Source organism: Carcharhinus amblyrhynchos, chromosome 1 (assembly GCF_965287045.1).
Source record: "Carcharhinus amblyrhynchos chromosome 1, sCarAmb.v2.hapA, whole genome shotgun sequence".
Taxonomy (NCBI): domain Eukaryota; kingdom Metazoa; phylum Chordata; class Chondrichthyes; order Carcharhiniformes; family Carcharhinidae; genus Carcharhinus; species Carcharhinus amblyrhynchos.
Window position 1 is genome coordinate 151,523,146 of NC_137324.1, and position 27,171 is coordinate 151,550,316.

Below are 27,171 nucleotides of genomic sequence, written 5' to 3' on the forward strand. Positions count from 1 at the left end.
TTATAGACGATTTTAAAATTCTGTGGCAGGCACGCATGGATGTCTTGAAAATTGCTCAATCTCCTAGAATTTGATTCACAATAAGTGGCTTGATCCATGAGTTCACTTGTAATGTGTAACATGCTGAGTCTTTGTATTTTTCTATGTATTTTTGTGAATACGACAGAACTCAGTCCGAGGAAATTGAAGTGCAAACTTATGGCGCTTGATTTTTAGCCACCGCTGAGGCTAGGAGCAGGGGCTCTGGTCATCAGTCTCAAAAGAAAAATCACATCGAGTGACTGTTTTCTACATGGTGCAGTCTTCTGAGCCCCATTTGAGTCGGACTGGGGCAAGAGGAGATCAGAAGCCTGCAGAGAAATTCCTACCTATGGTCTCAATCCTAGAGCTCTATCATTCCTATGTTGGCTGTGGATATTGACTTCATATAGAATCATCAAACCATTCAGAATGATAACTGAATTATTAGCATCTTTACAAATACTAGAGATGGTGAATGACACATCAGCAATGTACAATATACATCATGCAAAATTTGAGACTGGTACAGATGACTGAATTATCACAAACAGATAATTAAGGAACTGTAAATCATTGATATCAGAACACATTCTCAGAGTTCATATGTTTGATTTTGATTTGATTTATTATTGTCATTAGCATACAATGAAAAATATTGTTTTTTGCGTGCTATACAGACAAAGTATACCGTTCATAGAGAAGGAAACGAGAGTGCAAAATGTAGTATTACTATCACAGCTAGGGTGTAGAGAAAGATCAACTTAATGCAAGGTAAGTCCATTCAAAAGTCTGATGGCAGCAGGGAAGAAGCTGTTCTTGAGTCGGTTGGTAGGTAACCTCAGACTTTTGTATTCTTATCCCAATGGAAGAAGGCAGAAGAGAGAATGTCTGGGACGCGGTCCTTAATTATGCTGGCTGCCTTGCCGAGGCAGTGAGAAGTATAGACAGAGTTAATAGATGGGAAATTGGTTTGCATGATAGATTGGGCTACATTCACAACCTTTTGTAATTTCTTGCGGTCTTGGGCAGAGCAGGAGCCATACTAAGCTGTGATATAATCAGATAGAATGCTTTCTATGCTGCATCTGTAGAAGTTGGTGAGAGTCGTAGCTGACATGCCAAATTTCCTCAGTCTTCTGAGAAAATAGAGGCATTGATGAGCTTTCTTAACTATAGTGTCGGCATGGGGGACCAGGACAGATTGTTCGAAGCTCTCGACCTTTTGTACTTCATCCCCGTTGATGTAGACAGGGGCATGTTCTCCTTTACTCTTCCTGAAGTCGATGACAATCTCCTTCATTTTGTTGACATTGAGGGAGAGATTATTGTTGCCCTACTAGTTCACCAGATTCTCTATCTCATTCCTGCACTGTCTCGTCATTATTTGAGATCTGACCCACTACAGTGGTGTCATCAGCAAACTTGAAAATTGAATTGGAGGGGAATTTGGCCATGTAGTCATAGGTGTATAAGGAGGATACTAGGGGGCTGAGAACACAACCTTATGGGGTACGGATGTTGAGGAAGATCATGGAGGAGGTGTTGTTGCTGATCCTTACTGATATATAGAATTATATAAAATGATTATATAGAATGCATCAAATCTAAACCAGTGCAATGAAGATCAGAATGCCAGATATAAAACACAGGATGGCTGCCAGTAGACAGTCCAAAAGTTCTCGTATCACTGCAAGCTAAAGAGTGAAATTTAATCAGCAGAACCCTTTTCATTTTCTATATTAAACCATTTTTTAATTTTTGGCATTATTCATGTCAGAATAGGGCTAAATCATACAAGATCTCAATGAATGTAAATTGTAGAAAAAAATGAATTTTAAATTAATATTTAACTAATCATGGTCAATGTAGTTTGCTTTCTTAAATATCAACTTGTCTAACCTGGTGGGTGTGCCATTTGCTTAGTTTATAATCTGCAAGTACTGGAGTTAACAAAATCTACAAATGAGAGAAGGTATCAAATTGTACGCAGCTGGTATTTGTACAAGAGTAATAAGACTGAGATTTGACTCATGTTTGTAACATACCATGCTGGGCAACTGTGAGGAAATGAAAATCACTAGGAATTTTCTATACTTGTGGTAGAAAAATAAACATCAGTGCAATAGTTACACAGGTCATCATCCACTCTGATTTGTATGAGCTGAGCAACCAAATCTGAGAGTTTGGTCAAACTTCTTCTGGCACTGTTACAATATTGTAGCACACACTGCCACTGTTTTTTGTGTACTGTAACGCTTCCAACAGAAACAGAACCCATTACAGATGAAGACCTCTTTTTGGCTGTCACAATAAAGCTTTAGTTATAAAGGAGAAACTAGCAGAAAGATCAGCATCTTCTGGTAAAATTTAAGAGTTAATTTTCTGGGAGAGGTTTTTTTGGAGTATGTCTGTTGATGGTCAGAACCTCTGCCTACCCCATGACGAAAGAAAATAATGTGCATTTATATCATGTCTTGCACTTTCTGAACTGCTTTAGAATCCATATACACAGGGGCACTTGACCCCTGCCTCAGATATTGGGTGAAAAGACTCTTATTGCAAGCAAGTGCTCACTCATTATTTTCCAACACAAATTGAAAGAAAAACATTTTTTTGGTGGATATATATTTTCTGTTCTTGCTTGATTATCATTTACAACAGTCATAGTTTACTGAATTCAGCGTGTAGGTCACAACAGTCAAACCCTTGCAGTTTCCTGAAAGCCGTCAATCATTCTGTAGTCAATTGCTTGCAGCAAACTGCCATTTTCACTTTTAAAATCCCTCCTTCAAAAGTCTTTAGCATGGCAGGACATCAAGAAATCACAGGTACCTCTGTATCCAGTTGGGAGTTGGCGGCAAGGGCAGAAGGATTGCTTTCAGAAGCATCCATTTTTCCAGATGCTGGATCCCTCAGTCAAGCTTTCCTGGGAAGGAAGGGGAATGGGGAAACTTGTTGCATATTAAATATGCTACTTTTCTGATTTTCTTTACGGTCAGCCATGCATCTGACATATGAAAAATTTAATAAACATGTTTGACCACCCAATCTTCAGAGAAACCCACAAAAGTAGAATTCCTGCATGTCTTGACAAGAGGTGCAGAGCCTCCCTTCGGGAACAAAACCCCCTTAACTAAATCCAGACATCAAATGTGTAGATTGGCTTGAGCAAAAGGTTAGCACCCTCTAGTTATGGAGACCCTCTAGGCTGGACTCCAATTAACTAAAAGCACAAATCTTAACAGCACAGAACACTGATCATTTTTCAGATGCTTATACAGCTAGAGACAACTTGCATGTTAGGACTCAAATTTATCTGAGCTGACCAAGAAGATTCAGGAACCCCTCCAGTTTAATCCGAGGTTTTATTATTGAGCCAACCTGACTGTTTATTTTGATGATTTACGCTGCTGCATTTCCCTAGTATACAGCTGCTCAGGTTTTGGATTGCAGGAACTAGTGGGGACAGCTGACTCAGCTCCAATTCTCTTATCACCTGATATATTATTCTGTTCCTTCAGTGATTGATTAATACAGCGTCAACCCCTTTTTAAGTGAACAGCAGTTGTTAGGAGCACCCTACAGGCAGAACTCAGCATCCCACAAGTCAACACAAAATGTACACCATCCATTTAGCCACAGCATGGCCCCATTGACCAGTGATTCCATAAATTGGAAATTGTGGAGCTTCAGCAGTGGCTGTTTGTCTCCCTGAATAATAGTCATTACCAAAACTTGGATGTATGAGTTCATGCTCCCATATCAGACCTCTGAATATTGCCTCTGAAGCGTCTCAAGTCGCAGAATTTCTTCTTTAACTTTATAATAGATCTTCCCCTTCTGTTCATGCTGCCAGGGATGGTGGTGCAGGCAGAAGCAATAGGGGCTTTTAATGGGCTTTTAGATAAGCGCATGAATATGCAAGGAATAGAGGGATTTGGACGAAGGGCAGACAGAAGGGATTAGTTTAACTTTGGTATCATGTTCGGCACAATATCTCGGGCCAAAAGGCCTGCTCCTGTTCTGTACTGTTCTGTGTTTGGACCTATGCACAATAGCTTGTGATCTGCCAGCCACTTCTATGTTCTGTACATTCAGTCCAATCCTGCACATGGTGAACACTCATTAATAACTGCTTGACACAGATCTTCACAGGAGGGAGATTGAAAAACCTATCCAGCGTAAAGCTAACTCCCGCTTGAGGATGCTTAGTAACAGGTCAGTGGAAGCCAAAGCTGTTGCTCTCTGTAACTACCCTCCATATTCCAGAAAATCAGAAGCATTTTCTGCTGAACAACCTGAGAGTATCTGTTCCCATCAAGAATTACAGGAAAGAATGACTGGGGGAGACCATTTTTCAATTAATTTCAAAATCTGGATTCTTAAGAACATAAGAAATAGGAGCAGGAGTAAGCCATCTAGCCCTTCGAGCCTGCCCCGCCATTCAATAAGATCATGGCTGATCTGTCGTGGCTCAGTTCCACTTTTCTGCCCTCTCCCCATAACCCTTAATCCCCTCGCTTATCAAAAACCCATCAACCCGCGTCTTAAAAATATTGAGCGAGGCAGCCTCCACCACCTCAACGGGCAGAGAATTCCAGAGATTCACCACCCTTTGAGTGAAGAAGTTCCTTCTCAACTCTGTTCTAAACCGCCTCCCCTTTATGTTGAGGCTGTGCCCCCTAGTCCTACTGTCCTTTCTGAGCGGGAAGAGTCTCTCCACCTCTATCCTATCCATCCCATTCATCATCTTATATGTCTCAATGAGATCTCCCCTCATTCTTCTAAACTCTAACGAGTACAAGCCTAGTTTATTCAGCCTCTCCTCATAGCTCAACCCCCTCAACTCCGGCATCCTTGATCTCCCCCAGAATGAACTACATACTTCTCTGCTATCTGGGATTCCTCGTCTCAGACCGAACCACAGATACCACCTCAACCGAAGACCAGCCTATGATACCCTGGATATATGTGGTTCACCCCACCAAAGCAGGCAAATGTGAGGATGGCAAACTATGGGTACACTCCAATAAGAGTATCACCTATGGATGTAATAACCAAAGAGTGGTGTATAGGAAAGATAACGGGAGCTCTGATTACTGCTCCCTAAGGATGACCCTCACTAGTGACTGGTGGGCATACAGTAACCGTGGGTGCATGGAGCTAGCCTGTCTAGCCTATGGTCCAAAAAAAGGGCTGGAATTGGGAAAGAAGATTATTCAGAACGAGTATATCTGCTATGAAATTAAGAATGGGTTAAGACTAACTGTTAGCACACCCATCTCCACTTGTCCCGAAACCACTCCAGGGCCCCAAAATGGGTTGATACTAAAACACACAGGAAAAATCTTGTACGACAACATCCACCACAAATTAGTACCTGTGGTGGTAGATATTGCTGGGACCCAACTGCCAGAATGGTGCTCTCCCCAGCTGAAGAGATTATACCTCCACTTAACTCGCAGACTGTCAGGACAGAAGGTAGGAATGGATGAGAGACAAGAAAGATCCAAGAGGGAGTTAGTCAATGACATGGCCACAGCATACGGGGCAGGGGTAGCAACTATCAATGCCCTTGATTTAGCTGACCTGGACAATAAACTTAGGGTTTTGACCCAACAGGTTAAACAGACACTAAGTTCTATCAATGACGACAATCAGCAAGATGCTGAAGGGGAAGTGATTGGGAATGCAGCCAGCAGCCACATGGTAGCTATATTAGAAGGACATGCCAAGACAATCAATCAAATTATTAGGGAAAAAATAGAGGGTGACGACCGACAACAAAACCGGACTTTATGTAGTGCATATGGACAGTGGATGATAGAACAGCTAAGGGAAAACCTTGAGCAGGTATGTAGTGGACAGGTTCCATCTTGGATTAGTGACGAACAGATGGAACATCTATTTACGGGTAAGAAACACCCCGGGTTATCTGGTTGCCAGATGTGACAGTTGACCAAAGTCTGGTTCAACGATGACTGCAAAGGGACTCCAGGGAAAGCCCTGGGAATGATATTAGGGCTCCCCATAATCACTGACGACCAGGTTGGACTGAGGGTCTTTGAAGTGGAAAATATAGGAACTATCCATGAGGATATCTGGATAGGGTACGATGGCATTTTACCATACGCGGTGGAAAAAGAAGGGAGACTCATAGGCACTACTCTGGACAGATGTCAGCAAACTGATGAAATAATTGCATGTCCGTACCCAGTTTATTTAAATGAGCATGCACTGTGTGGCTTCAGAACAAACAGGCATTTTGAGGGGAATTGCTTGTTAGAGCAGACGCAGCACGGTTTCGTTAAGGGGAAGTCGTGTCTGACAAATTTATTGGAGTTCTATGAGGATGTGTCTAGGGCGGTGGATGGAGGAGAGCCGGTGGATGTGGTCTTTCTTGATTTTCAGAAGGCGTTTGACAAGGTTCCTCACAAGAGGTTATTGCAGAAGGTAAGGGGGCATGGAGTTGGGGGTAAGCTGTTAGCGTGGATAGAGGATTGGCTGTCAAATAGGAGGCAGAGAGTGGGGGTCAATGGGTGCTATTCGGATTGGCGGTTGGTGACTAGTGGAGTGCCCCAGGGGTCGGTGCTGGGGCCTCAGCTATTTACCATTTATATAGATGATCTGGAGGAGGGAACCGAGTGTATGGTGTCGAAATTTGCTGATGACACCAAGAGTGGTGGAACGGCAAATTGCGTGGAGGGTGTGGAGAGTTTGCAGAAGGATATAGATAGGCTGGGCGAATGGACCAGGAACTGGCGAATGGAATTTAATGTTGGCAAGTGCGAGGTGGTCCACTTTGATAGGAATAATGGTAGGAAGGACTATTACTTACGTGGCGAAAAACTGCAGCAGGCGACGGTGCAGAGGGACCTTGGGGTCCTTGTGCATGAGTCGCAAAAACCCAGCCTGCAGGTGCAGCAGGTGGTCAGGAAGGCAAATGGGATGCTGGCCTTCATAGCGAGGGGGATTGAATATAAAAGTAGGGAGGTCTTGCTGCAGCTGTATAGGGCATTGGTGAGGCCGCAGCTGGAGTACTGTGTGCAGTTTTGGGCGCCGCACCTGCGCAAGGATATTTTGGCCTTGGAGGGAGTGCAGAGGAGGTTTACTAGGCTGAATAAAATCAATAATGCTTCATTTCAGTAATGCAGCTAGGAGACAGGACTCAGAAGATGGTATAAAATATAAGATCAAAACTCAAACTGTCAACTTAAACTTCGAGTGTCAACCTTGAACACACTTTGGGTCCCAATATTTCTGATTCAGTGCAGAATCTGGTCTCCCAGTATTCTGTGGAGCTATGACTCATGGCATTTCTGTTAACTGGATCCCACCACAAAGACCAGTTTGACTCTGTCTGGCCAGAAGTGCTTTAGGGTTGGCCAGGAGCAATTAGGAAATTTGTGGCTGCTGGTAGGAGCATCAGTCCACCCATTCTTGATGACTAAATTACTCCCTTGCTTTTGTTATCAGAGCTGCATTCTTTTGCCAAAACCACCTTTTACTCAGGGATCATCCTGCAGAGCATAAGTAATCTATGATTTATTTTTTCCAGTCTCAATCATTTCCTTAAACCGCTTTATCCCGCCTCTTTTATTCCCACTCCAGCAGTAGGTATAGCGAACTCATGAGTTTTTTATCACTTAGATTGAAACTAGCTGTTTAGGTGCTTCCATATTCCCATTCAGCAATAAAGATAAATCTTCCTCACACTTCTCCTGCCCTCGCCCTGAACCCACATCAACTACCCCGTGCATGTCTGCTGTAAGTTCACATTGTCTTTGACACCATCTCATGCTCCCTTGACCGTATTCCTAGTGAAATATTCCAAGGCGGCATGGCGGCACCTTGGTTAGCACTGCTGCCTTGCAGCGCCTAGGACCCGGGTTCGATTCCCAGCTTGGGTCACACTCTTGTGTTGAGTTTGCACGTTCTCCTCGTATCTGCGTGGGTTTCCTCTGGGTGCTCCAGTTTCCTCCCACAATCCAAAGATGTGCGAGTTAGGTGCAACTTACCACGGCCAATCAATCTAAGTGTCAGGGGGATTAGCAGCGTAAATACGTGGGACTGTGGACGTAGGGGCTGGGTAGGATTGTGTTCGGTGCAGACTGAATGGCCTCCTTCTGCACCGTAGGGATTCTATAAATGCTGACCAATTGACTTCCCTCTCCTTAGGTAGCATCCCAAGATATGGCATGTAGTTGAGAAATAGAATTTTCTATTAAGATATTAAAAATGGGACATCTTCAAGAGCAGATATTTTCCCAGGTGCTTAGAGGTAGGAGGGATGGGGAAAAAAACTAGAAAAAACACCTTGGGGTGGTTTGCTGGTATATTTCCACCTCTGGCAGCTTTTCCCAGGAATGAGTTGTTGGAAAAGTTGAAAATCCTCACAATTGAGGTGGGATGGCAATTCAAATCATTTAAGAGAGATTTTCCCAGTGGAATCTCTCTTTCCCTACAGGAGAGCAATGTACACCATGAGACTCCCAACAATCTGGCTTTCTCATGCTAGTTTGCTGCAGTCACACCAGAAAAGGAAGAATGTGCACAATTAGTTTCTTAATAGTCAACGCTTTACTTTCAGTGCGCTGCCTTTGTAGCCAGAGTTGATAACAAAGCAGTAATTCTCTCCGCACTCACCACCCACCACCCTAATCTCAGCATCTGAGATGGATAAACCTTCCTGCTATCCAGCCAAATCAAGTTCCTCTATCTTGGCAGGGGTCAGTAAAAGAGTGTTTAGCATTCCTCCCTCAGTTTTCACTTTACATGTTTCTAGTGGGTCTTTTTATCCATCAAGCATAGGGAAAAGGGAGTTAGGCTGTAAATGCTGATGAGGAAAACCGCTTACTGCCTGACTACCACTTTGTCCCATGATGGGTTATTGTGTCCGCATGTCCTTCCCAAGATTGCGCACTCAAGGGAGGTGGATGACATGGAGAGTAGATGCAGATACCTGTGACTCACATGCATTCACTACTCCTGAAGCAGCTAGTGTGTGGGGCACAGTTTACATTTCTGACTGTAACCTTTACTCTCCCTCCGTGGTTGCTGGATGGATATTTTAGCTTTGAGGTATCCTATTCCTCAATGATATGTCACTAATTGGAAGCTGGAGTCTTCTGTTTTGCATGGCTCCTCTCCTTGACTCTTTCACTTATAGGGAGACATTCCAAGAGCCTTGGAAGTCCAAAAGCAGGGCTAGCTGCCATTTAAAAGTGCCAGCTCCTTCAGTAAGATAATCAAATATGGCATTCCCACACTGATTCCTGTATCCGTCGTGCCACTCCAGATCTGCTCTGGATTTCTGTCAACTTAAGTTCCAATGGCAGAATCCTCAATGCAACAACTAAATTCTGCCTAGTGGCTTTGGCCTTCTCCGTAATTAGTTGGGAAAATTTTCTATTCATCCCGTACTGAGTATCAGACAAACAGTTTGACAATTTATGAGCAAGTAATGAACTTGTAGAAAGAGTTGTAAGTTAAATACAATATGTTCAGACTCGCTATATTATGCAAAATTGTCATGAACCAATCTAATCATGATTCACAGCAGGGAGTTGGAAAGATTTTCTCAAGATATTAGCAGTAACTTAGTGTGTCTGGAATTGACTTCCTCTTAGATTAACTCTTTCATGATGTGCTCAAGTGAGAATGTTCCTTCAGGTCGAAGAGGTACAAAAACCACTTAACGTCATCAGGCAGCAATGTGAGTACTCAAGTAATAGCTTGCTTGACAGTTTAAAATATAACAGCTTCAATTAATTATTTCAGAGAGGACTAGACTAGTTGGCCAACTCTAGTTGCATAGTGGCCACAAGTTGTTTTTATTTGCTGAGATTATGTTACTATGGTACTGAAGTGAAAACTAAGTACAGTTAACCATCATGTCTTAAGATAGAGGGGCATGAAACCAGACATAGTTTATAATCACTCCAACACGTAAAGATACTCATGCAAGATTCTGTTTATAATCTGAGAAAAAGAACAGATTTACTTCCAAACACATCTGTTATAAATATTGTTCAAAGTTAATTGGAACCATACACCAATGGTTTTAACTGAACTTTTAAGTAGTCCCCATAATGTAGCACATTAGGGGAAAAAAGTTAATCTAAACATTGTGTTTTTAAATTCTTCATACAAAATCACCAATGCTGTGCAAAATATATGGTTTTTAAGGGACTGCCTGCACCCCGGCAAGTTGACAATTCATATGTCGAAAAAATGCTAGTCAGCACGATTTTGCTTTTGATAATTTGTGGCATTATCTCCCAGGGAGATTGATTAGCTCTGGAATTGCCAAAATTAGTCCAATACAGCATATGTGCTGCCAACATTTGTGTGTGTGTGTGTGTGTGTGTGTGTGTGTGTGTGTGTGTGTGTGTGTGTGTGTGTGTGTGTGTGTGTGTGTGTCATTTTTATGGTGCTGTATAATGTTGTTGTTTAAAACAGACTCTGCAACTCCTGAATGCTCTGCTATATCTTTCCAAAAATGGAATGTGGGAATACAGTAAATAAGATAGTTATGATCAGCTTCAGTGATAGGCATTCATGGTAATTTAAAGTTTTTATACATACCCAACAATGAGAATGAGGTCACTACACGTAGGCAACTCTATGTAGATTCATTCATTGCCAGATGTAATTTTAAGATTTTTGTTGGCCAGTTTCACTTGACCTTGTGAAGTCTGTCCCTCTGTGCATAAGCACACACATGTTATTGTACCCATAATTGAATCTGATGACAGCCATAATCACTCTCCAACATATATGAGATTTGGTGCTATGTTGGATAAATGCAAAAATGAAGTCCAGTTAGAATTTCTGTTGATCCTAATTTGATAAACATTCAAATTAAAGTTACTATGACACAGTTGGTCCTGCCAGAGGGAATGGCCAATTATAACATAATTTCTTTAGTTCCAGATTGGGATAATTTGACGCCGTCATTTTAGAATCAATAATGAACCAATTATGACACATCGCTGGCTTAGAAAACACAAAAGTCTAAATAATATAAATTGGCAATGGATCTACTTCTTTTCATTTTTAACATTTCTTTTGATGGACAATCTGCTGGAATAAGTTTCATCAGATATGTTCAAAAAGCAGAAGAGGGATAAACCTGACAACTATAGGCCTGTTAATTTAACACTGGTAGTGGAACAACATTTAGAGATATTAAATCGGGACAAAATTGATTGACCTTTAATAAATAAAAGTCAGCCTAGATTTGTTTTAGGGAAACTAAGTTTGCCCTACTTGATTAAGTTTTTTGATGAATTGATGAAGACAGTTGATGAGGGTGCTGTGGTTTATGTTGTGCATTGGACTTTCAAAATGTGTTTGATAGAACACAGCATAATAGACTTGCTAATATAATTGAAGTCCTTGGAACTAAAAGGGCAGTGGCTGCATGAATATCAAATTGGTTAAGGGTCAGAAAGCAAAGAGTAACGTTGAACAACTTTTCAATCTATGGGAAAGTCCAGAGTGGTGTTCCCTGGGGGTTGGTGTTTGACCACTGTTGATATATATTGAATTTGGGTGTACAGGGCAGTATTTCAAAGTTCACAGATGACACAGAAGTTAAAAATCCAGTGGAGACTAGGTCAAATGATAACAAGACTTCAGGAGATATAGCCTGGTGAAATGGGCTGACACTTGGCAGATTAAATTTAATGTTGAGAGATGTGAAGTGATTTATTTTGGTACTAAGAATGAGAAGAGGCACATGGTACCGTTGTAAAATGGGGGTGGGGAGCAATGCAAGAACAAGAGAACTGGGGTATACATTGACAAAATTTTGAAGGTGGTAAGGCATATTGAGAAAGTTGTTTAAAAGGCAAATGGGATCCTTGGCTTTTTCAATAGCAGTATAGAAAATAGGAGCAAGGTAGTTATCCAAAACCTCTATAAAACATTGGTTAGATACCAAATGGAGTATTGTGGGGAATTCTGAGCACCTCACTTAAGAAGGATTACAAGGCCCCAGAAAGGATGTAGAGAAGATTTATTGTATTGAAAGACTTATGTGGCAAGACTTGTGAAGCTGGTTGGTACTCAATTCAGTAGAGGAAATCAAAAGGGAAATTTCATAGAGGTGATCAAAATCATAAGGATGGAGCAAATATGGAGAAACATTTCCCAGTGGGAGAAGATTAAGTTAATTGGCAAAACCTCAGAGGTGGTTTAAGGCCTTTTTTTTGCACTATATGAGAGATGTGGGGGTGATTCTAGCGCAGCGGGCTAGGAGAATCGCATGATAGCTGATTCATGAGTTTCCCGCGGGCATTCACATCGCATTTGCGTCACACAGGCTCGGCTTTGAAATCGACTGGGGGAACGGGACTAGTATTTAAATAATACTTAACATACTACTTAAATGCTATTAATGGACCTGAGACTGAATTCTCCAGGCCCGCTAGCATCTCCCAGCCCGCCAGAGTGTTTCGCTCCACCAGGGATTGCAGTAGCTCTCCACGTTTGGGGAGCTAGCAGCCTAACCCTGCTGGAGTGAATGGGGGGCAATTGGGGCCCCGGCAGTGGGGGTGGCATGCTGGAGATCGGGCCAGAGATTGTTGGGGCTGGCACACGAATGGATGGGGCTGTGGAGGGGGTGGGGGCAGCAATGCGGGGGTCCTGGGATGCCCAGTGATTGAGCTGGCCAGAAAACTAGAGGCTGACACTTCAGCGCCACTGCACACGCGTAGAGGTCCATTGATTTCAGCTTCTCCAGCCAGAATAGCCCCACCCCCTGAAATGTAATGTTATTCATGTTGGGGACCTCTGCATTGCACAGAGTGTGGGGGATTCTAGTCTGAACTCTCAAAAAAAACAGCATGAATTACTGCAGTTTTCCCGCAAATTTAATACTTTGAATTTTTTTGTGAAAATTGCCCCGTGGAAGTTGATTGAGAAAAAAAATTCAACAAATACAAAAAATTGCCATGAGGAAAGAACAGGTGATTGGGAAAATTAGTAAGTCTTTCAAAGAATGGGTTCCCTTTGTGTTGTTATTCTATTCTTAGAAGAAATAATGAACTCTGGACAACTCTACAGCAGCTAACATTGGTTAACTGATTTGCCTCAGTGAAGTCTTAATGGGGTAGACTGTTGCCTGGGTCTGTTTTCAGGCCTAGTCTCAGTGCTGCTCGACCAAAGTCCGCATGTTCTGCAAAACCTAAGGAAAGCGGGTTCAAGGCTCAACAACACACTCGAGATGTGCTGCTGAAACTGGTCATGCCCATAGGCATCTCAGTTAAATCTACGTGGGCCACTTGCTGTAATCCTCAGCTGTGCACCAAAATGGGGGTTTTGGAGCAAGTCATGGGAGAAGGGGCATCAACAGAACACCTATTCCTCCAGATTCATGAACATTTTAAAAAATTTCACCAACATGTCACTTTTGATCACAGGCTGGTAGATTTTTTGATGGACTACGAAGGTGTGACGACTCTATTTTACATACTGAAGGAGTCTTTCAGAATCTAGGTTGAAGGATTAAAAAACATGATGCCACAGATTTAGCTGATGCCTGTTCTGATAGGGAGCAGTCAGCCCAAGAGGCAAGCTGCACTTGATTTCTGCCTGAAGCAGGCGCAAACCATTCTCAATCTCATGGGAGGCAAAAGCCTAATGATATTATTGCTAGACTATTAATCCAGAAACTCAGGTAATGTTCTGGAACCCGGGTTCGAACCCGACATGGCAGGTGATAGAATTTGAATTCAATAAAAAATATCTGGAATTAAGAATCTGATGACCATGAAAACCATTGTCAATTGTTGGAAAAATCCATCTGGATCACTAATGTTCTTTAGGGAAGGAAATCTGCCTTCCTTACCTAGCCTGACCTACATGTGGTTCTGCAGCCACAGATTCTCAACTGCCCTCCAAGGGTAACTCATGATGGGCAATAAATACTGGCCAGCCAGCGATGCCTATGACCTACAAATGAATAAAAAAAAATCCTATCCCAGTGACATTCATCATCTTGATCACTATGCATCATGCCTACATTCATAATTTTAAGGTCTGCAAATATTTATACCAATGCATCTACTTCACAAAACAATGTTTTTATTTTGAAACCCATCAGTGGATAAGTTGTATAGACAACTCTGGTCCAATGTGACCTTTAGTAGTAAGGACACAAATAGCAACCCAGATATAGCTGTAAATCAGGCTGTCCTGGGCCTGCACCCACTGATTATCAGGGTTACCAGGGGAGCAGAATATGGAACTGAATAATACGTTTGCTGCTTCATAGGGCATATAATGGGGTGTGTTGATGTTAGGCCCATTTCTGATGTAACCATGCTGGTTTCCGATAATATGGTCAAAGAGTTGGGAACCCGCCTGGGTCATTTAAATTTCAATTGACAAACCAATTAAGGTCATTAACAACCCAACCCATGACTATAATACATGCAGAAGGTAACAATACACCTTTAAGATCAAATTCAATACAGGTGGGAAATCTGTTTATTCATGGGCAAGATTGCCTGGGCAGGTTTTAAAACTGCAGCTGAGAGCAGTCTCAGCTTTGCAGCGCAAATTCTACCAACTGCAGGGACTGCTCATGTGAATGAGCAGTAAAACCATTTGGAGACATCTTCATTCAGAAAATTCTCCTCTAATTCGTGAGATCCATTGTGATTGAATATTTTTCTGTCCATTACCCAGGGGTAGATGCTATCTGAGACACTTAAGGATTGTGGTCTCAGTTGGAGAGACAACTTCCAATGAGGAGGAGAGAGGAATTAAGAGGAGGTTGAGGAGGAGAAAGGAGAGAGCAAGAAGGATACTCAAGGGAGGATCAGGATGTTGTGGTTCTTTAGGAAGGGGATAAAGCAGCACCAGGGTCAAAAGGCCTCCCCTCTTCATGCAGAATAAAACATAGAACATTACAGCGCAGTACAGGCCCTTCGGCCCTCGATGTTGCGCCGACCAATGGAACCAATCTAATGACCCTCCAACCTAAACTATTCCAATGTTATCCATGTGCCTATCCACTGACCATTTGAATGCCCTTAAAGTTGGCGAGTCCACAACTGCTGCAGGCAGGGCATTCCACGACCTTACTACCCTCTGAGTAAAGAACCTACCTCTGACATCCATCCTATAATTACTACCCCTTAATTTAAAGCTATGTCCCCTTGTGTTAGCCATCATCATCCAAGGTAAAAGGCTCTCACTGTCCACCCTATCCAATCCTCTGATCACCTTGTATACCTCAATTAGGTCACCTTGGAACCACCTTCTCTCTAATGAAAATAACCTCAAATCCCTCAGCCTTTCCTCATAAGACCTTCCCACCATACCAGGCAACATCCTGGTAAACCTTCTCTGCACCCTTTCCAATGCCTCCACATCTTTCTTACAATGCGGCAACCAGAACTGTACGCAATACTCCAAGTGCGGCCGCACCAGAGTTTTGTACAGTTGTAACATGACCTCACGGCTCCAAAATTCAATCCCTCTACCAATAAAAGCTAACACACCATACACCTTCTTAACAACCTTATCAACCTGGGTACCAACTTTCAGGGATCTATGCACATGTACCCCGAGATCTCTCTGCTCGTCAACACTACTAAGAGTCCTTCCATTAGCCCTATATTCTGTACTCCTGTTACTCTTACCAAAGTGAATCACCTCACACTTTTCCGTATTAAACTCCATCTGCCACCTCTCGGCTCAGCTCTGCAGCTTATCTATGTCCCTCTGCAAACTGTAACATCCATCCTCACTGTCTACAACTCCTCCGACTTTGGTGATGTCAGCAAATTTACTAATCCATCCTTCTACACCCTCATCTAGGTCATTTATGAAAATGACAAACCACAGTGGCCCCAAAACAGATCCTTGAGGCACACCACTTGTAACTGAACTCCAGGTTGAATATTTCCTATCAACCACCACCCTCTGTCTTCTATCAGCTAGCCAATTCCTGATCCAAACTGCTAAATCACCCTCAATCCCATGCATCTGCATTTTCTGCAGTAGCCTACCATGGGGAACCTTATCAAACGCTTTGCTAAAATCCATATACACCACGTCAACTGCCTTACTCTTATCCACCTCTTTGGTCACCTTTTCAAAAAACTCGATAAGGTTTGTGAGGCACGACCTACCCTTCACAAAACCGTGTTGACTATCCCTGATCAATTTATTTCCCTCTAGATGATTATAAATCCTATCCCTTATAATTCTTTCCAAAATTTTGCCCACAACAGAAGTAAGGCTCACTGGTCTATAATTCCCAGGATGGTCTCTACTCCCCTTCTTGAACAAGGGGACAACATTTGCTATCCTCCAGTCTTCCGGCACTATACATGAAGCCAATGACAACATGAAGATCAAAGCCAAAGTCTCTGCATTCTCCTCCCTAGCCTCCCAGAGAATCCTAGGGTAAATCCCATCTGGCCCAGGGGACTTATCTATTTTCATACTCTCAAGAATTGCCAACACCACCTCCTTATGCACCTCAATCCTGTCAAGTCTACTACCTGGTATTGCAGTATTCTCCTCGACTACACTGACTTTTTCCTGCGTGAATACTGACGAAAAATATTCATTCAGTGCCTCTCCTATCTCTTCACGCTCCAAGCACAACTTCCCACTGCTGTCTCTGACTGGCCTAATCTTGCCCTAACTGATCTTTTATTATTGACATACCTGTAGAAAGCTTTAGGATTTTCCTTGATCCTATCCGCCAAAGTCTTCTCATGTCCTCTTCTAGCTCCTCTTAACTCTCTCTTTAGCTCCTTCCTGGCTAATTTATAACTCTCCAGTGCCCTAACTGAGCCTTCACGTCTCATCTTTACATAAGCCTCTTTCTTCCTCTTCACCAGAGATTCAACTTCCTTAGTACACCACGGTTCCCTCGCTCAACCACTTCCTCCCTGCCTCACAGGTACATATTTATCAAGGACTCGCAGTAGCTGCTCCTTGAATAAGCTCCACATTTCAGATGTTCCCAGCCCCTGTAATTTCCTACTCGACCCTATATCCAAAGCCAGTTTGGATAGCCCCAAAGCAACAGCAGGTTTCTGCAGGGTTGAGGGAACCATTGATTGCACACATCTATTAAGGTTCCTGTGGGACAGCCGTGTAGCTTCATAAGCAGAAAGAGCAGCCATTGCACCCATGTGCAGCTGGTGAGCGAGCATTAAGGGTGGGTCATGCAGGTGTATGCCAGGTATCCAGGCAGCAGTCACGATGTACACATTCTTAGAAATTCACGGATTACAGACCTTTACCTGCCCGGATAACTTGTGGGGATGGCTACTAAGTGATAAAGGAAATACACTCAAAAGATGGCTCGTGCCACCTCTGAGGTGCCAAGATCTGAAGCAGAGAGGAGGTACAATGATAGCCCTGCCAACACCAGTGCCATAGTGCAGCAAACCATCACTCTCTGAGACATGCACTTCTGACGCCTGGATAGATTTTGAGGTGCATTACGATTCTCCCCCTCAGTACGTCCCTGATGGCTGTGGTTTGCTGTGTAGTCAATGACATCGTCATTCTAAGAGGAGTTGCCCTGGAGGAAGATGACAGGCCAGTCCTGAGGACAGTGGAGATGAGGGACAATGGTGATACTCCTGAAGATGGCCCTAGCCATGATCGAATAGATGGCTGTGCCACCAGGAATGCCTTCATACAATAAATGTTTCTATGGTGCAACTTACCACTGCTACAGAAGGAGTTTGGTGACATGTTGCCCTCATTTGTAATGAGAGAACCCTTTAGCCTTCATATCTAAACATCCTCCTTTACCCCACACAAGAATACAATTCCATCTCCCCTCTCTCACCATCCAAATTTTTCTGTTCCCCTCAACTTTCAGACACAAGTCATACAGCCGCAGTAAATCAGTAAGAACATCAGTAGGAGGAAATCTGAGTTTTGTGTTTATCCTTGAGCTTCAAAGGCATAACAACATCAGTAAATAATAAGCTCATCCATGGGCCCCTGTTTATGACTTATGTAGATTTTCACTACCATGTTTGAGTGCTCCATTGTAGTGCTCCCCCCTTGTGGCAGCACTGGAGAAAAGCGTCTAATTTGCCACCTTCCTTGGCCTGGATGACTTCAGTTGGCATCTTCTGTGCAGCTGTGGCCTTGAGCAATTGGAGAATCTTGCCGAGACTCACGAGTCATTAGTTGCTGCTGGAGACATTGCTTGAGACCTGTGCAATGGCTGCTGGATGGAGGGGATACTGCCTCCCATCAGAAATGCCACGAGAGGAACTTCCTGGTGGAGGCAATTGCTGTTCACCTCCTGCTGCTAGGACCAGTTGGTCTTCTGTGCCAACTGGTGAGGTCCCTAGAGGTTGCTGGATGATCAAGCTCCAAGTTGTGTCGCCCTTGTTCTGGGCTCAGTGCCAGGACAATGGTACGAAGGCAATACACTTGGTTTGCCCCTCCAGGGTAATTGCCAGTCTGTTCTTGGTGCTCCAGAGAGTGGGTGACTGCAGTGCACGTGCTCTGGCTGGATCCCTCCACACTGTGTGCCAGAGCAGGCAGCCCCTCTAGTTTACCCCCCAGATGTACATGGACCTTGTGCTGAACATCCTACCACCTGATGACTGATTCCACAGGCTGATCATCTGACTTGGAATCAGTCTTTGGATCACCTCGTTACTCCTCTGACTGCCTGAGGCCTGCTCCACCACACACTCTGACAGGTGCACATGCAAATGTGAAGCATCCCTTGTCCTGAATGCTGAACCCTGCTGAAGCGCCAGCATTGGTGAAGCTGCTGGGTGCAGAGAGAGGGTGTGACACTGCACCCTCTGAGGGTTCCTCCTCAGAGGAGGAGCAAAGTTGCTGGATGGCCTCTGGACAGCTTGCAGGGAAGAGGCTGTCCCTGTGACAGAGAGAAATCAGTGAGGGGGTTTCTGGTATCAATTGACACATCTGTCCTATCACACAACACATAAACTGTTTCAGAGTCTGACATAAGTGAATGAACTCCACACACACAATGAATCTTTGAACGATGATCTGACGTTTCTGATCATGAAGCTTGTCAAAGTTACAACGTGTTAACTCTATTCACCATAATGCATAATTCCTAATCTCCAGTAAAGCCCCACTGGCTTTCCCCTCCTACTAGTAAATCTGAAACTTCAGCCATCTCACCAAAACCAGGCCTTGCTTCAGTCTCAGCCCTGCTTATAGTAATAGACGAGTCAAGCTGCAGGAGGTCCAGCATTTGCTCCTCATTCTTAGTCAGGACTTCCAGATTGAGTAGACCCAGACTGCACAGAGTCTCTTGAGGGCTTCATGAGTTTATTTCTCCTGAAAATATTTGACAAGAAATTTCATCAAAAATTTGAAACTATCATATTAGGCACCTTAAAAACCCATTATCAGATCAAGATGTATCAACCTGAACCTATGCTCATGTGTCATAAGATGATCCAACCAAACACCAGCATAAAACCACACCATGGCTTGAAATGCACAAAGGCCTGGTCGAGGGCCGTTGTGTCCTTGTGGAACCATGCAGTTTTTGATGAACGGTTAACCATAACCACCTCCTGCATTTCCTAATGAGACCTATGTAACACTGGACCCAGATTGCTCATACTGATGCCATACTCAGCCTGGCTGACCTCGCAAGTTAATTGTAGCCTATTGAGCTATTGGGACCAAATCCTCCTTAACCCGTCAACACCATTCACTCCTTTGGCCATCTCCTCTTACAAGCGCAAGTCTGCCTGGGCTTCATTCTCTTCCCTGTGCTTGGCATGAACTGGTCATGTCAATCATGTACGCAGGAGAGCGTCAAGGATGACCTCACTATATCTAGTGCTAACTTTGCTGTTTCTAGAACATCCCTCCCCTTGCTGTGATGATGAATGGAAATATGTAATAAATGTACAACTCCTCCTCACTACCAAAAGATGGGAGACTTCTTGTTTTTTTTTAAAAATAGTGCCACCTATGAAGGTCGACAGGTTGGCAGAGATTAGCTAAAATTTAATTGGATTTACCTGGCCAAGTTCACAAATCTTCACTGTATAGCATGTGAACTCAATTGACTGGCCACCTGATACTGTCCCATGCCAGCGGACCCTTTGAACTGCTGGCCGTGACCTTATTCTGGGTCTTGGCCTGCAGCTTCCGAAACTGGGCATTCCATCCTCCATTACTCATTGAGTGGGATGACAATCCATTATCCGCCCTTGCCGCTAATTGGTGGCAGTTTGCACATCATCAGACACGCACCAACCGCGGATCTGTAAGTTGGAATGCTGACACTTTTGGGTACGGAACCCACTATCAGTGCGCAAGCATGTTATTCAGCCAGTGGCAGTGGGGTATTCTGGTCTGCAGGTCTATGGAAGAGCTGTCTCCTAATAACAGATGCTGGTATCGTTGCTGCTAATGGAGAGGCCACATGGCGATACTTTAGTTGCCACATTACCAGAACACTTGGGTGAAGCATATAAGTAGGTTGTGGGTGTTTTCGATCCAGCACAGGCTCTGAGTCAGTTAAGATTTTCCCCAGTGTTGAACAGTCTGGGTTCCTACATGAATAATGGTCACTTGGGTCAGCTGCTGGTTTCATATTTCAGCCAAAGGCATCTTCAAGAAAGGAGAAAAAAAGAAAAGGCATAGTAAAAAGACTGTTGTGGAATGAGAGTAATAAAAATACCATAATATTGCCCTTTATCTGTGTTGATACTGATCTGAAACCTGAACAGACAGCAGTGGGAGAATTTTCTGTTTAGTAGTGGTTTACATAAGTGTCTGCTCAGACATCAACAAACTTGAATCCAAAGGCAAACAGAATGAAGTCTGGTAGACAATCACAACACTGAGAAACCCAAGCTCAGAGTGGAAGTGTAGCTTTGAACAAGAAAGTGATCATTCCAACAACTAAAGTTACATAATTAGCGTAGTGCCCAGGGTACCTCTGCTCAGAGTAGTTGAAACGGTCGCCGGAAGCATTGTAAAAAAGGCATCCATTCCTTTGGATGTATGTACTCTTGTAATAATCTCTAAACCAAATGAACAGCAGGCGTCTTTGTTCTCCAGAGTTTAGGAAGAACTGTGAGCCATGCTGACTGTGTGCATTCAATTAGTCAACTTAAAGGCATTGGCATAGTTTTTCTGATTGGCAGTTGCATTTGAACAGATTTAATATATTTTGAGGCCAGGCTATTGCCAGATTGATTTTTCCAGCAACTGTGTCCAGTGGTAATGGTTACCACAAGAATCATTAAAATTTAATTAAACCAGTAAGTATGTGGAACAAAATGTTCTAAATTCCAACTTTCAAACTCAAATTTCAATTTTAAGCAACCAATCTGGACTTGACAGTACTAGGGTCAGAGCGTTATAGAATTCTATTCAGATGCATTTTCCAAGGTGCCAACTGCACAATAAATCTGCAGTTACCTCTAAATTGCCCCTTAATTGCCACAAAGTGTAATGCTCAGGCCATAGTCACCTCTCTCTATTTTAATTCTTTCGTCTTCGTAATAGTTAACAGGTGAGAAAGATTTTCATGTGCAGCTGTTCATAGAAAGGTCCAGAGTTATTTTGAGGTAGCACAGTTGTGGTACTTTTCTCTCCCTCACTCTTTCGTTTGCTAATGATAATTAAAATGTCAGCACAAGTACAAAGAGAGGAAACTTTATACTCACAAACTTAAGCACTGGTATTAGCAAATAAAAAATGCATTATATAAAGTTTAATATGCTATACACAAACATTCTCAATTAAAATTCCTAGAGCCTAATTGATTGCTGTGGAGCTGCATCATGTTACACAGATCGTGCTGGGAAAAGATGTAAAGGATTGGCAGAGTAAATTTTTATTTAAAGGAAAGAATCATGATAATGTCGTTATTAGTAAAGCAGAAATAAAGCATTCGAAAGTTGATTCATCCTAAAATGATGTAAATATTCGACGGCCAACAAAATTAGACATTCCAGTAACTATTAGGGAAGCAGTTTGGAATTGCTTCTATAGCCGTCATTTAAATATTTCAGAGCTGAAGCAATACATATTCCAATAATTACAAAATATTTGCAGCATGAAAAGTTAATTTTCAATTTCTTTCATGTATGTGGTTTGATACTCTTAACCTGTGTTGAAGCCATATCATTTGACTTAAGATTTGTACGTCAGCAGCTAGAATAATTCTTATTTTAGAGGAGTGACACTGTTTTGTGTAAAAGTTATTCCTTTGACTAGTTTCCAGGACTATTCTAAGTTGAAATTATACGTCACACTTCAGAAATTGCCTGTAACTTTGGCTTTTCTTTCTGATGTATTAAAGTGTCTGGAGAAAGTATAGTAATATAATTACAAATACCTGACTGGTTTTGTTGATGTATTCTTCCTTTCTGTCTCCGCTCTTCCTCTCTCTCTGCAGGATCTCCAGTTCTTACTGGCACAGGCACCATCACCTTGATTGTCGATGACATCAATGACAATACTCCGACATTTGCTTTCAAAACCTACCATGCCACCATCCCTGAAGATGTATCGACAGGGACTGATGTCTTGCTTGTAAACGCCACTGATGTTGATGAAGGTTCAAATGCAGTCATTAGGTAAAGGCATTTTGTTTGATGCATATTTTCTGCATTTAATGGCACAGCATATTCAAGAGTAACCCTTTGATATACCTTGAGGTTTATTTAGCACAATGGCCAAGAAATTGATTTGTACCACCTTGTTTGTGAGGCACGAAACTACTGCTTAAAGGTCCAATGTGGTGGTCGGTGTGCATATATGCACCCAAAGTTTTAAAGTTTAAAGTTTATTTATTAGTGGCGCAAGTACATTAACACTGCAATGAAGTTACTGTGAAAATCCCCTAGTTGCCACAGTCCAGCGGCTATTTGAGTACACTGAGGGAGGACTTAGTATGGACAATGCATGTCATTTGGACTGTGGGAGGAAACCAGAGCAGCTGGAGGAAACCCATGTAGACATGGAGCGAACGTGCAGACTCTGCACAGACAGTGACCCAATCATGGAACTGAACCTGGGTCCTTGGCACTGTGAGGCAACAGTACTAACCTCTATGTCATCGTACCGCTCTGTCCCATGTCAGTTGTGTTTTCATCTCTCACTAATACAGCGACCACGTAAAATATTTTGTCAATGATGCATCTTCTGATATAAAATGTACTCTGTGTGGCTTCAAGTGGCAACTTATTGTGGGGAATCTACTCCAAGGTTCTTATTGTGCCATGTGAGTGCATTCCCTAATCTGCACAAACATCCCGCTATGCGACTCTCTAATTCCCGATTTAGCCAAACAAAAGTAATGATGATGCAAAGTGGTGGTGACATGTTGTCCACAGCACCACTCAACAGGGGTTGGTATATTTTTCACAGAATGCAGAATTTCCTAAGCTTCTTTGTGCTGTTCGGGGCAATTTAATAAATTAATCTGTTCAGTGAAGTTTTCCTGCCTCTGTAAATAATGCCCCATGCAAGAGATTCACAGTTGGTAGGTGGAAGCAGGGTTCACTTGCACATTGTTTTGTATAATTTCCCATGTCTCCCTTTGATATGGTGTCGCATTTTTCCTTTGAAGAAATTAATTTGGCTGAACTTGAAAAAATTACTGGAGTACTTAGTTTTGGGGATATTGAAGCAGGTGACTGTGCAACCTACGAATGGACTGAAAACGAGCCCTGCGTCCAACACAATTAACAATTACTTTGTGAGCTCTTTGTGTTTTTCATTATCTGTTATATATTAAAATCGCTTGTGGGGTGGGATGGGGATATGTGGTATTCCATTTCAGAATGTTTCAATGAGAAAATGTATTGCAAATGTCGCCTGCAATATTTGCTTCACCTGTAGATGGCAATAACCTATTTCCTTTGTAAAACTGTCATTGTGACATCAGGTGGCTTATAGCAAGAGTTGAAACTGTAAATTACTGCTTCTCTAATGCCCCTACTACTGCTTCCGAGTGAAGAAATAGTGACTTTGTCATAGATTATATAGATTATTATGAAGCAACCAATGGAAAAATTCTAATCACCCTACTCCATTCTTGCAAATCTCAAAAAAGCATTCAAGGTAAAGTTCTAAAGCTTATTTAATGATGTTGCAAATGGGCTTACATTAACACTACAACAGAATTGCTGTGACAATCCCTTAGTCTGGCACCTGTTTGGGTACACTGAGGAAGAATTTAGCATAGCCAATGTACCTAACCAGCACATCTTTCAGACTGCAGGAGGAAACTCAGGCAGACATGGGGAGAAAGTGCAGCTTCTGCACAGTGACCCAAGCCTAGATTTGAACCAGGCTCCCTGGAGCTGAGAGACAGCAGTGCTAACCACTCTGCCAAGATAATACATAATTAAAATCACAGCTCCTTAGCCCCGCAACATTGCTCCCTATAATGATGCAAAATTTCCTGGAATGATTGCTGCAGGAATTAGTGGTTGTTAATGCAGAATCTTACATTTATATTCTGGCAGCAAGTTACATCCAGCACAGAACTCGGTTATTTGATTGAGCAGCCCATATTTCCTCAGATTGACTTATCCACGTGGAAATTCTAAAACCCCTGTCTTGCCCAACCTTCCTCACTCAGGCTGGGTGAGATAGGAGCAGCAAACCCCCAGCGATATGAGCAAAGAGTAACTGGGGTATAAGGAAGAAAGGAAAGTCCCTTTTTTACGACACTAGCAGGGAAGGGTTGGATCAGACCTGGGTGGAGGCGAGGCGGTGTACGTATCCATTGGGGGATGAGGCATGCATGTGCAGAGTGTCATATGCAAGACTAGGTCTGTGTGTTTAAATAATTACTCTGGAGTTAGAAGTGATTTTTTTTTCCCTTCTAACATTTTCAGCATTAACTATCAGGGTAAAACTAACAGAACCATCTGAAGTTAGCAACTTAAGTCACTTCTGTTGGCTGGTTCTCAGCCCAGCGGAAATGTTCAGAGGAAGTTAGCAATTCTGAACAATTGTCAGCTAAACTCATATGCAGAAACTTCTGAGACGGATTCCCCATCATTACAGTACCACCTAAATGTGACACTGAGAAACCAGGAAATTACAGATTATATCCACAAGAACCTTTTGCCACTCTTCATGCCCAATTTTTCTGTGAATTTTATTCGCGTTCGCCAAAGTGTAAAATCAGCACAAAACTAAAAAAGTCAGTGGAAATAATCAGGCCTAAGCAAATCATGAACGTGTGTTATCTTCCATCGTTAAATCATTCATACGTATTATTAATGTTATTAAAGTTAACCACAAGCCTTTATTTATGTACTTTAAGTATAACATGATTTAAGTAAATGCGGTTGTACAAGTTTTTCTGTTTTAGTGTAACAAATTCTAATACCATTAAAAAATGGTTTTAGTGAAAGAAAAACTACAATGCAGCTCTCACTGCATTGAGTGAGAAATCTAAATATAAAGACATACACATATAAAATATATATATTTTTATTATATATGTATATATGAAAGCCAAAAATAGTGACTTTTGAGTCCTGCTTTGCTTAAGATTCATTGGAATTAACTTGGGAATGATGCAAATGATCGATAAAACTCATATGTAGCAATTTTTCAGCATTAATCAGCTAAATTTCCTGATGAAAAGTTCATGCAAATCCACGTTTGCATCATAGTTAAGCCAAACTTTCCAGGAGATTCCTGGATATTTGCTTCTTTGAGAGTAGAATAAGCGAACAGCCAATTCCTCCACTGTATTTCTTTGCTTCAAAAAGCCCCATCAACCATCAAAGAGCTTAAGATGTTGAATAAACTGTTGTGGTCGTGCAATTGTTTGCCATGTGAGAAAAGAAATGGGCCATAGGGGGAAAAGGACTAAAAGCAAATTATTGCAAATGCTGGAATCTGAAATAAAAATAGAAAATGCTGGAAAGCCTCAGCAGTTCTGACAGCATCTGTGGAGAGAGAATAGAGCTAGCGTTTCAAGTCTGGATGACTCTTTGTCAGAGAAAAGGATTGTTCGTTCACCTCTATCTTGCCACACCCTACTAAGACAAAGTCTATGTTACTATTCCCTGCAGAGCTGGCTCCCTTGCCTTTCTGTCCCCCATGTCCTTTGTCTCATTTCACCTCTCCTCCCTTGTTCAAACTTCTCTTCCTTATGCTCTTTCCTCACCTTTCATTCTACCCTCCTCATCTCTTTTTGCCCTCTTCTCGCCTCTCCTCCTCTCAGTGCTTTTCCATCTCCTCTTCATCCTCCAATATCTTGATTAATTCAGTACCCCCACTCTGTCAATCTGCTTAACCAGAGTATTCTTCTAATTTTGGCTCCCTATGATTGACATCCCAGGAGATCAGTGGGTTTGAAAAGAGAAACAAGGCACATAAATGGCACAGTCAGTTTAAATATGTCTGCCAGCTCTGTCAAATGGATTGTAATCAAGTTTAGAATAATGGGGTGAAAGTTTCACATTGTCCAGTAGCTTGGAGAGTCTAAAGTGAAATGTGTCTAAGAAGTTTCAGCCAAGTTTATGATGGACACAAGCCACATCACCGCAAAACTGCACTTAACTTGGCAACAATTGGTAGGGTTAGAGACATTGTAGACAGGCTTACATAAAATTGAGAAGTACTGAACAATAATGGGTGATTCATTTCCACTTTAATTCTAGAAATTTTTGGGTGCAAGGAATACATATTTGGCATTAATGAGGAGTTGTTGGCAGGAGTATTACATTAACAGCTAGCAGGATTGTGACATTGGTTTCCTGCTTTAGTAAAACACATACTGATAAGATATCCTTGAATCGTAACCAAATTAAATAAACTGAAGTGAAATGCAGGCAGCCTCTTGCCTCTGGTAAAAGGATGCCACTAACCTTGCTTGAAGCCAGATTAGCAATCCTGTCACTATAATCTACTTCATATTCCTTCAGTGTATTATGGGTGTGTTGAGTTGGAGTGGAGTTGAGTAACCCATAGGACGAGTTTGGATACCAGGTAGATTGTTTCACGTTTTGTTGTATTATGCCCATTGTCATTGATTCACAGTGCTTCTGGTTTTGCTCAGTTCAAGGGCCTATTTTAGGTAATAGAAGACAACTGGAATGGCATAACAAAAACAGAGAAAGCTGAAAAAAACCCAACAGATCTGTCAGCATCCGTCGGGAG

The 27,171-nt window shown here is 42.3% G+C and overlaps 1 protein-coding gene across 1 annotated transcript in view; it reads left to right on the forward strand.

Moving 5' to 3' along the window:
* fat4 (FAT atypical cadherin 4) overlaps window positions 1–27,171 on the forward strand; it is a 317,517-nt gene that overhangs the window by 198,555 nt on the left and 91,791 nt on the right. The window contains 1 exon segment of the mRNA XM_080193732.1: window positions 22,436–22,616. Within this exon segment, the coding sequence (XP_080049858.1) occupies window positions 22,436–22,616 (181 nt within the window).